The 12,049-nt window shown below is 36.8% G+C and overlaps 1 protein-coding gene across 1 annotated transcript; it reads right to left on the bottom strand.

Annotated features, from left to right (window-relative positions):
* Positions 1-5,105: 5,105 nt before the first annotated feature.
* Positions 5,106-12,049, bottom strand: LOC143541383 (uncharacterized). Its single transcript, XM_077034221.1, has 15 exons — positions 11,999-12,049; positions 11,800-11,921; positions 10,800-10,859; positions 10,602-10,721; positions 10,392-10,511; positions 10,168-10,309; positions 8,229-8,399; positions 7,979-8,134; positions 7,522-7,628; positions 7,356-7,446; positions 7,145-7,286; positions 6,627-6,783; positions 6,427-6,543; positions 6,205-6,331; positions 5,106-5,400 (listed from the first exon to the last, which is right to left on the bottom strand). Exons 1-15 carry the CDS (start codon positions 12,038-12,040, stop codon positions 5,146-5,148), a joined length of 1,929 nt encoding a protein of 642 aa, XP_076890336.1. The 5' UTR covers positions 12,041-12,049; the 3' UTR covers positions 5,106-5,145.

Below are 12,049 nucleotides of genomic sequence, written 5' to 3'. Positions count from 1 at the left end.
AGTTCGTTGCCGTCCCACGGATGGCGCCAATGTCGAAGCATGAAATGAATCTGACCTGATCCATGACGATGTTTCCACGGATTTTCGAGATGAACGAACCACGTCTTGATCTTCTTCTCCGGTTGCTTGAGACCTGCAATGGTTTTTTGGGGGTGTGGAGGTGACTGCTAAGAAATCTCAAAGATCTCTTGTTTACAGACACAAAAAAGTGGTGGTGGCTCTTATTGAGCATGATCCCCTAATAAGGAGGTGGAGACCTCCTTATATAGAGAGCCTCATGGCCACCATCATGGTACCCTAATGGGCCTAGCCCAGTTAGGGTTATCTCCACAAAACCCCCTCAGCCCAATAACATTGTATTAGTCTATATAATAAAATAAGCCAAACATAATAAATTTAGGGTCGTAAAACCGGGTTTGGTACCATACCCCTACAAGCCCCACAAGTCCAGCGTTGCTCCTGGGCGCGCAAGCGTCTAGGTGGAGCGCTGGACTTTATGAGGTATGTTAGGCCATGAGGCGGTTTTTTCCCTTTTCTTCGGCTTTGTCTTTATTGTCTTTGAGTTTTGGGAGGTTTTCTTCATGATGGTGACATGTTGTGGTCTTTATGATAATGATGGTGCCCTGGCATGAATAAGATATAGCACGCATCATAACAATAGTGGCGCGAGGCCTGATAAAAGGTAGAGCGCGCATCTCGATAATAATGTAACATAACTTACGCGCGAGGCAGCTTACGAGTTATGAGAATAATAAAGCCTGCGCGCGAGGCGACTTACGGATCTATGAGAATAATAAAGCCTGCGCGCGAGGCGACTTACGGATCTATAAGAATAATAAAAACTGCGCGCGAGGCGACTTACGAGCTATAAGAATAAAAAAGCCTGCGCGCGAGGCGACTTACGAGCTATAAGAATAACAAAGCCTGCGCGCGAGGCGACTTACGAGCTATAAGAATAATAAAGCTTGCGCGCGAGGCGACTTAGGAGCTATAAGAATAATAAAGCTTGCGCGTGAGGCGACTTACGAGCTATAAGAATAATAAAGCTTGCGCGTGAGGCGACTTACGAGCTATAAGAATAATGAAGCTTGCGCGAGTTGCGGCTTACGATCTATAATAATAATGATAATGACTGGCCCACAAGGGCCTCTTCTACGCAGGATGACTATCCCGGCTTGTCTTCAAAATAATAATGGAGGCACAAACGGCCATAGTAATAATGTTATGGGTGCTTGTGCGACTCGTAGCCGAACATTGGTGCGTGGCCGTTTGGGATATTGTTAGGCTCCCGCCCTAAGATTCGGATGTCTTCCATCGCGATAATGCAGTGGTGGTATACCACGATAGTCCCCTAGTTCATTGCTGCTAAATGTGGTTGTCCTTATCCTGATTTGGGATTAGACTATTCTCATTTGTTGTGTCGCTTGCGCATAGGCTTTGGCTTTGTGTTATGCGCCACGCGCAGATGTTGCATGCGCGTGCGCGTAGACTTTATGTCCCGCGCCACGCGCAGATGTTGCATGCGCGTGCGCGTAGACTTTATGTCCCGCGCCACGCGCAGATGTTGCATGCGCAGATGTTGCATGCGCGTGCGCGTAGACTGTGTCATGCGCCATGCGCAGATGTTGCGTGCGCGTGCGCGTAGACTGTATGTCATGCGCAGATGTTTCATGCGCTTGCGCATAGGCTTTGGTTTTGTCATGCGCCACACGCAGATGTCGCATGCGCATGCGCGTAGACTTTATGTCCCGCGCCAGGCGCATATGTTGCATGCGCGTGCGCGTAGACTTTGTGTCATACGCCATGCGCAGATGTTGCGTGCACTGATGTGATACGTGTGAGCATGTGACGCGTAAGCATATGTAATATACGTGAGCATATGTGATGCGTGAGCATATGTGGTGCATGAGCATGTGATATGCGACTGCGCTCAAGCATCATGGTGGTGCGCATGTTGAACGGACCGGAGCCGCGTTCGGTCTTGTATTCGGCGCGAAGCCGTATGGCTTTATGAGGATTCCCAACCTTTAAGTTTGGCGCTTGGCCTGATGGGTTTATGAGGATTCCCAACCTTTAAGTTTGGCGTGTGGCCTGATGGGTTTATGAGGATTCCCAACCTTTAAGTATGGCGCGTAGCCATATGGGATATTATGAGGATTCCCAACCTTTAAGTATGGCGTGTAGCCATATGGGATGTTATGAGGATTCCCAACCTTTAAGTATGGCGTGTAGCCATATGGGATGTTATGAGGATTCCCAACCTTTAAGTATGGCGCGTAGCCTTATGGGATATTATGAGGATTCCCAACCTTAAAGTATGGCGTGTAGCCATATGGGATATTATGAGGATTCCCAACCTTTAAGTTTGGCGCGTGGCCTGATGCGCGCATGCACGGCGATGGAGTGGTGACTCGCGAGCGCGCGTGCGTGGCGGAGGTCTCTTGCGCAAAACCCACATGGTGGTTTTCGCGGTGGTTTCCACGGGCGCTCACGCATGTCGGCGGAATGGTGACCCGCTGGCGAGCATGCGTGGTGGCAGTCTTCTGCGCAAAACCCACATGGTGGAGGTCTTTTGCGCGAAACCCACATGGTGGTTCCCGCGGCGGCACATGCATGGCTGCGGAGTGAGAATCCGCGGGCGCGCGTACATGGCGGCGGAAGTCTGGTAATTTTTGGATCTGCAATTTAAGAGTTAGATCTGCAATTTTAAACCTAAAATCCAGGTCTGTAATCTAGATCTAGATCTGTAAATCAGATCTAGATAGATCTGAAGCTCGGAGCGGATTTAAAACCATCACAGATCCGGAGACTTGATCATTCGAATCAGGCAGTTTCTTTTTGCACAGATCTGGAAGCCTCCTTTAGATCTATGGATCTTTTTGAGCTTTAATAGAACAAGCCTTGAAGCCTTTTTCTGTAAACTTCCAGATCTGGGTTTTTCCTGGGAGAGATCTGACAGCCGAGACGAAGATCGAAGGGTAGTTCGTTGCCGTCCCACGGATGGCGCCAATGTTGAAGCATGAAATGAATCTGACCTGATCCATGACGATGTTTCCACGGATTTTCGAGATGAACGAACCACGTCTTGATCTTCTTCTCCGGTTGCTTGAGACCTGCAATGGTTTTTCGGGGGTGTGGAGGTGACTGCTAAGAAATCTCAAAGATCTCTTGTTTACAGACACAAAAAAGTGGTGGTGGCTCTTATTGAGCATGACCCCCTAATAAGGAGGTGGAGACCTCCTTATATAGAGAGCCTCATGGCCACCATCATGTACCCTAATGGGCCTAGCCCAGTTAGGGTTACCTCCACAAAACCCCCTCAGCCCAATAAAATTGTATTAGTCCATATAATAAAATAAGCCAAACATAATAAATTTAGGGTCGTAAAACTGGGTTTGGTACCATACCCCTACAGTAAATATGCTTAATAGTCACTCGTGTTTGGTAAGGAAGAACTATTGGATTCCAAGCTACTTTACACTGATAGATGGTTTTATTATATGTTTTGTGTTTTAACTTTACTTAATTAGTTGATATTTTATTTCGTTGACGGTGCTTTTATTTATTATTTGTACATTATGTAATGTTTAATAATCATAATTTATAAGTAATTTTGGAAATATTACCCCCCCCCCCCCCCTAAATTAGTTACTATATATTATGGACGATGTGTTACAAATGACATTATATTAGCGAAGCTAAAGAAATCCATCGGTAAATGACGTGCCATTATTTTGTCACTATTTGTGCACCAGTAATACTACCAATTTGGACGACCTTACAAAAGTTGTTGATGATCTATTGCTAAAATAATACGTTGGTAATCTTTGGTAATATCCTTCGGTTATCCTTGGTAATTACCCTTGACCATATTTTTAATGGCCGTATACCATCGTTAATCGGTCTAGGTGTGTTAAACGGGTTGTGTTCGCGAGCTGGAGGGTCGAACCCGAAAATTTGCACAAACCCGAACCAAACCTGAAAATCATATGAGACACGCGAATCCGAACACGACACAAGTAATTACAGATTTACAGGTTGACCCGAAGACAATCTCTTTGACACAAAAGTTGTTTTTTATTATATACAAAACTGATACTTTATAATTTTGGTAACAAAAAATCTAAATTTATATGAAAAAGTTACATTTCAATTATAAAATCTGATGTAAATTTCCTTTTTAAACTAAAATTTAGACATTGGGTATCAACCAACATAATTCATTACATAACCAACCCCCCCCCCCCCCCCTCCCCAAAAAAATAGAAAATAAATGGGTTAAAGGAGTCAACCCATGAACCCATCAAGCTAACCCAAATCCGACCCGTTTATCTAAACGGGCTCGCCCCAAACTAACTAGAACACGTTTATGCCAAACACAAACTTGTGAATTTTGTGATAGATTTGTTCTTGTTTTCGCATTGTGTCAGAAATCATATCCCTAATAATCACCTTCATCAACGAATTTGACCGTAAGTAATACTTTTTTGTTTTGTAGTGTATGTAGGAAAATTATATACGCACAATAATGTTTGAGAACACAAGTTTGTTTAGTTACAAAATAAAGTTACATAGTGTTTAAAAAATCAAAATATATATTTCGGTTACATTTTATTTTATTTTTATTTTGGTTGCATTTTTCAATAAACCCTTGTTAAGATTTCTAATAAAAGTAAAAAAAAAGTTATACATACTTTTAGATTATGTAGATTAGGTTGGTAAGTTATCTTATTTGGTCGTTCAAAAAAAAGGTCGGTAAGTTATCCAACGATTATTCAACGATTTCTTGTGTTCCTTAGGTAATTATTGATAAAATTTTCACTCGGTAATGCGCATTTGTTTAGTATTGAAGACTTGAAGTAGTATCAATCACCCACAGTTAATCGCAATTATTTAATCCGATTAAAATTACCATAAAAAATTAACTGCTTTAATGGAGAGCATAGTATACATAATTAATAAATTTTTTTGTTAATGATGCCACTGGTAAAAAAATGAAGATTTGAAGACATGATCAGATAACTTTATTTATGTATCATGCAGCTTTATTACTAGCATTAATTATGGACAACTCTTAGAATAAAGTATAGACTAACTGATTAGTTTTATATCTTAAATTGTATACTGGATCTTTAGAGCATACAACTAAATCAGAGAACATGAAAGAGGTGGTCCTTCAAGACGAATGTAATCATACATGACTCCGCGGAATGGGGTTCCTCCATTTGCTTGTGTTAAATATATCGCGTTCTCTCCAGTAGAGAATAAAACAGTTCCTGGTATATCTATGTTGAATAACCAACTCAAACCATGAATTCCATGTCTTGCAATTGCATTGTCTCCTCCAAGGATTCCAGTTGAAAATAGAGGCAAATTGCTGTTCGGATCGTTAACTCGAACCTGATTATGCAAATCCAGTTACATCCTTCATATCAGTTTGTACTAGAAACTTTATTATTAGACTGATGTTATATACATTATAAATTCAGATAGCTAGAGCTATATACAATATAATATCTCCTACTAAATATATAAATTTAATTTAAATGCTAACAAAACTACAAAGTTAACTTATTGTAAGCCACTAGAAATTCACCTAAACAAGTAAACGACCATTTTGATAGCTACTTAGGGGACTAAATAGATTGATTTTCTAAATTATAAAAATAGACATGTGACATTTTTTTTCGAAATATCTCGAACCATTCACAACATGGTACTTGTTAGTCACGGTTCCACATAGGACCATACTTTTTCTTACTGACGTTTTGACTCTGCGGTCCAATACCCAAGTTCAAGCCATGAAACGAAATTTTAACCGTCCATTAATTAGTTTGTCAATCTAGATGTTTGAACCCAGGACCTCCTTCGGAGGAAACACTTAAGGGAAAAACTTCCTGATCACCGGACCAGATGCCTAACGGTAGCGCCATATTTTATTTGTTGCTCCAAACGTTTTTATATTAAAGGTCCTCACATTTATTTCTCTAAAACTACTAAATAATTTCAAAAAATTGTAGGCAGGCCAAATCAATCTAGGTATTAATAAACACTCATTTTATGGGTATAAACTATCTATGAGAAAAAAATTAGTTATGCACCTAAATTTGCATATAAGTGCATTAGTGAAATAGTTCAATTTGAGACTCTTATATCAATTAATTATCTAGTCTAATAGGGTAATTAATGACTTCAAGTCAATACCTGCAAATCCGATACTTGTGCTGATGCTAGAGCCAATCTCAATTTATAATTTCCATCCTTGTTCACATTGTTAAGCTTGAACTTGATGGTCCATGTTGTCTTTTCATATGTATTGTCCTCTTTCTTCCTATAATGTTATGAAAAACATATGTTCAATACCATAACTCATATATGCAGTAATCCAAAAAACTTAAATATATGCCACCATACCAATATACATACCGCGTTACGTGGGCAAAGAACCAATCTTTTCTATAATCGCTTTCCCCGATCGTGAAAACCAAATCACCATTAGGGTATAGCGTAGCATATTTTTCCCATAATCCGTACTGTCTAAACCTGCTCATGTAACATATTTTGAGTTCCTTTTTTATCTTTTCATTTTTCACTTTTTGAAAATCCAATACTGCAATAAAAGTCACCTGTTAGGATCACTGACAAGAAATTGGTTGGTATATATTGGTTTAGGATCTGGAATGTAGAACTCAGCCGCAGAGCGGTCGGGTATCCCAATCTCCCATAAAGTTGGACCGTCTCTAGGAGGCTCGAAAACAAGATCACCAACATCGACATCACAACCTGCTAGCAAAAAAGAGGGGAAATAATACATTTAAATTGGTTTATAGAACGTTGTATTTCAGCTCCAGATTAATTTAATAAACATAGTAATTATTCAAATCATGCCCCAACCAATTCGAAGTTTCAAATCCGTACAAACGTCACCAGTGGCGGACAAGGAAAATTTTCACAAGAGTGGAAATAGGGTCGGTGTCAAAATTTCATAAAGGTCGATCGATATTTTAACATATATATGCTTTAAAAAAAATTTCACAGGGGTTGGCCTACCCCTACACCTTTGGTGTAGGTCCGCCACTTAATGTCACTCATCAAACAGATTATTAGATAAAATATATTAGTTATAGATGCTTAGATTGATGACCTGATGTGATGGTAATTGTCGTGGGGTTTTTATAATCTCCTATGAAACCTTGGACCCAAGCGTATATATTATATGTTCCTGGCAAAATATGTTCGATCGAAAAATGGCCTTGTTCATCTGTTTTACTCCAAAATTGATAGCCCTGTGGATAAAAATGTTTTTTAACATTAAATAATTCCATATTGGAATGTTGCAACTTAGCATAGCTTACCTTTTTTTCTCGTTCCCATGATCCGGGGTCTCCTGGTGCAGCTAGTCCAATGTAAGCACCATTTGCGGGTGTTTGATCATCGCTAATGAATCTAAACCGGTGCTAAAAAATATGATTCACTTTGCATGTAGTGTTTTTGTTAGTTTATTGAAAAATGTTTCTATACCTGTCGTATACGAATAATCTACCACTTATGCCACCTCTTTCTTGAGCTTGTTGGAAGTCCTTTGAAGCCGGAAAACTGTAAGGCCATTTTTCAACTTCTACCAGCATCTAAAAAGATTGTAATTCAACAATTATCATATAATAATATATAGCCGAGTTTATTATCTGTTATACCTATTATTGTTTGATCTGTCATTTATCTTTAAGTTCGTTTGTTAATTGTTCTATCTCTAGTTTAAATATTATGATAGTTAATGATGGTTTATAAATATCAAGAGTTGGTTACTTGTATTTTCATCATTTCCATTATAATATCTTTGTACAAAGAGAATATTAGCAGTTGGTTTTCATCAATTAAATAAAAATATCATATATATACCGGTGCATATTCAGTTCTTTTGAGTATGCGGATTCAATATCAAAGATTATTCAAGCACATGAAATGAATTTGCAGCTACCTGATTCTTGGCATCTTGCCAAAGTGTAAGAGGGTCTTCTTCGATAGAGGTCGAATTGAGATACATAAAAACTGGGCCAAAAACTTTCTTCCATTGCTCCCCTTCAAGAAATTCGACAACTAAATCGTTTCCACCATAATGAGCACTGATGAACATCTGAAATTAGTTAAAAAGAAGACTTTAATGAACTATTAATAAAATTTGAAAGCATGAAGAAGTTTGTTAATACAACAAATGTTGCTATTCTTACAGCTAAATTTGTCGGGCCTACATGAGAAGTAAGTTCTTGTTTTGTAGGTCCGCCTGTTCTAAACTCGTTACTTGGCGTAATTTGCCAAAATCCAACAGGCGGGTTCGTAGATATCCATCCATGAACCTTTAGATCTTTGGTTTCACATGAATACTGATATTTATCGTCCACCTGTGTGTCAAAAACCGAAAAATAAACAAAAAAGGCATGTGACGTAAGGTATAACTAATGCTAGACACCCAAAAGACATTTAGGAAAACTCAAATGAGAGAAATATTATTATTATTATTATTATTATTATTATTATATGTTTCTTTTCAAACCTTACAAATGATTATAAGTTATATTAACGGCCGAAGATCAGTTAAAATAGAGATTACTCTATAGAATAATAACAAAGTTTTAAAATTGTTCCAATATCAGGTCACTCTAAAAAGTTGTTCCAATCAGGTCATTAAAGTTTCATTTGTGTTATAATCATAGATATTTTATCTAGATAGCAGGTTATGTAGGTTTTTTTATTTTTTAATAGTTTGACATTTGAAATATTTTTTTTTTAAAATTGAAAAAATTAGTACAAATTGAGAAAATAAAATTAAATTGCGAAAATTGCCAAAAAAAATTGAAAAATTGCAAAAAGAAAAACTAGACTTTTTTTTTTGCAATTGTTTAGTTTTTTTAATTTAAATTCAAGATTTTTTTTTTTGCAATTTTAAAGTTATTTTTCTCAGTTTTTACTAATTTTTTCAATTTAAAAAAAATATTTTGCAATGTAAAAATTATTTAGAAATAAAAAACCTACATAACCTACTATCGAGGTAAAATATCTATGATTAGAACATAAAGAAAATTTTAGTGGTCTAATTAGAACAAAACATTTTATGAGTGATCTTATTGGAACAAATTCAAAACTTAATTAATATTCTATAGAATAATCCCGTTAAAATAACATACATATTAAGTAAGGATTTAACTGAAATAAACGTTCCTTTCACAGAATGGAATGAAACTGAAATTAAAATTTGCATAGGATTTGGAATTTGAAAGAATTGGATTTGTAATATGAACATTTCAATAGGAATTGGAATTTGAAGGAATTGAAATCTAATTCAATTCTTGATGTGTTCGTTTAACAAATTAATTGTAATTTATCACCACAAATGAATTGAAATCAGTTTTTTTAATGAGGATGACGGCAGCAACATTTTAGTTTTTTTTGTTTTTTATTTATATTTTGTTTTATGTTTTTTTATTATTTTTGTTTGAATTTTTTTAAGGGCTTTCTATTAAGATCAAAACCCCTCAAAAAAATATTCAAAAATAATGATAAAAAAATCATAGCTCAAAATACAAAACAAAAATAAAAAAAGTAAAAAAACAAAAATGTTTTATTCGTTGTCCTCGTTAAAAAAAAAATAAAAATAAAAATCTCGAGAAAAGATTCCAATGAATTCCTCCACATTTTGGAAGGATTTAAAATTTATTTATTTAAAGGAATTTGAGGGAATTGAATTCTAATTCCAATTTCAATTATTTGAACCGAACAGACTAAAATGAAATTAAGATTCCAATCCCAACTAAACGAACACGTCGTGTCATGGTATTATAATTTCAAAATTCTCTAAATTCTCACGAATGCTGTGAAACGAACGCGTCCTAAGACTTAGTTAAAATTAATACTAAAATCCAATTAATAAAGAAAAACCAAGTTATTTGAAAGAGATTTTAGGATGGGAATTCTTTTTCTTGAGTTATTGACCTGTTTTTCACTCTTTTTCCACACTCTCATCGGTTCATATAAGAGTCTGTCATTTGAGTAATGGGTTCGTAAAAAAAGATATAAGATCAATTAAAACTGCAAAAACATAAGTCTATTGTCACAAAACGGTTTCCCGTCGCTTTTGACTATACACTGATGTAATGCTAATGTTATGATTACCTCTCCTTTGAACTCTGGTTCCACTGGATTAACAAGTAGTACTGCCTCGGGATAAGCCAATGGTTTACCTCTATCAGGTGATCGATCATCTGGTAGAGGCATATACCTTTGTCTATCGTCTGACATTGCCATATAATGAAACCTACAAAATATAACATATTTATCAATTGTTGTTTTTTTTGTCCAATCATTATGTTTATGAATCCATATCGAGATGAGTTTACTTGTCTTTTCTGAGCTTGAACGCTATCCTGGTTTCGTCAAGATTAAAGCCAGGGAATCCCTCCAAATGTTCATAAATTGCATACGAGTAGAAGCCAGAAGAACCACGAAGCAACACAAACCTTAAAAGCTTTTATTGTCACAAACATTGTCTTCTTAAAAGTTAAAACTAACATGAATGTAAACATGCATATGTAACAAATATATATAACCTTTTGTCTATCTTCAAAGGGACATGCTTTCCCACGAGGGTGGAATCCCATATTCTTGAAAACGATAGCTCTACTTGATCATCGGTTTCGACTATAACTTCACAACTTGTTCCTTCGATCCTGTATAATGGAGTTGGCTACTAAAAGTTGTAGCTTTCCATGCTAGATAAAACTAAATGAATGTCCATATATATTTACCTTTCAAAAGTACCAGTTGTTCCAGGATTTTCAGGTGGACTCCAAACAAGATCCCAGTACCTTGACAAATTAATTTATGGAGTTTAGAAGGTTGTAACACATTTGTGCCTTAGACTCTTAGAGCATACATAACGCTTCTGTCATCCCGACTTCCCGATCACTACCCAACTCACCTTTTCTCACTCCCCTACTCATTTCTTTCTCTCATCCCTCTCCTTACAAAAACTTATTGGCGCCTCCGAAATTCACTCTCTTAATTCCTTCTCTCCTCCGCCAATCTTCCACTATATATTTTTAAACGTTAACAATTTTTATACATCTTTATTTTGTTTAGAAAGGTAAACCTTAGAATCTAGCGTTTTATATCTTTGTTATGAGCATGATAACGTTATAAATTTACAAAAATGTAATTAATTAAAGTTGAACTAGATTTGTTTGAACATTGTGTTTTATCGTTTACGCATAATGTCAGGATTTTTCAAATGATGGTACTTGGTACACCTTGGTGTCAGTTTACACATGTGTGCCAATTCACACTCGACATTTTACAAGTTGGGTTCTAGCTAGTTTACAATGTGTCATTTGCACACGACGTTTTACACCTGGGTGTCAATTTACATATCGTATTTTCCGAGCGTGTTTTTACCCTCAAAATCGTTTTTTACACATTTATCCTTACCCCTCCCCCGAGGCGGGCACATGACATGTGTCACATCCTGGTTGCTTCTTAGCATTTTTAAGCTAAATAACCCTTTTAGTCTAACTCCACCCAACCATGAGAAATTAAGGATTTGTAATGGACTTAATTGTGAAGAGTGCTGTAATGCTCTAGTGTTTTCATTGCATTGCAAATGCTCATACTAGAACAATAGAACCTAGAGAGTGAGGTGGCTTTATGTGTCACCAACTTATAAATACGGCTAGCATATATAGTTTGGTTTCGTGATAACCTTAACTAACCTGTATCCAAAGAAAACATAAATAAGAGACCAAACGTTACCCTCTATCGGATTCATCGTTATGGCTTTCAAGTAAATTGTCGACGTTGTTGTATTTGACGCCTGTAACATATCCTCCTGGATTTGTTAGAGTAAGTTGAACAATGCCGTTATCAATAACCACCTATTTTAAAAACATACAACACAACCTATAATTCAGAAATGGCAAGATAAGTTAAGTTGGGCGTAGGGAATACATACATGGTGCTTTCGGAAATGCATCTTCACTCCCATCGTCGCCATTTGACCCTT

The sequence above is a fragment of the Bidens hawaiensis genome, unplaced genomic scaffold, assembly GCF_021521415.1.
Source record: "Bidens hawaiensis isolate Kalapana, Puna unplaced genomic scaffold, B.hawaiensis_p1.1 tig00012557_1, whole genome shotgun sequence".
NCBI lineage: Eukaryota > Viridiplantae > Streptophyta > Magnoliopsida > Asterales > Asteraceae > Bidens > Bidens hawaiensis.
Note: the sequence above shows the minus strand (reverse complement) of the source record. Positions and strands in the feature narration are given on the sequence as shown.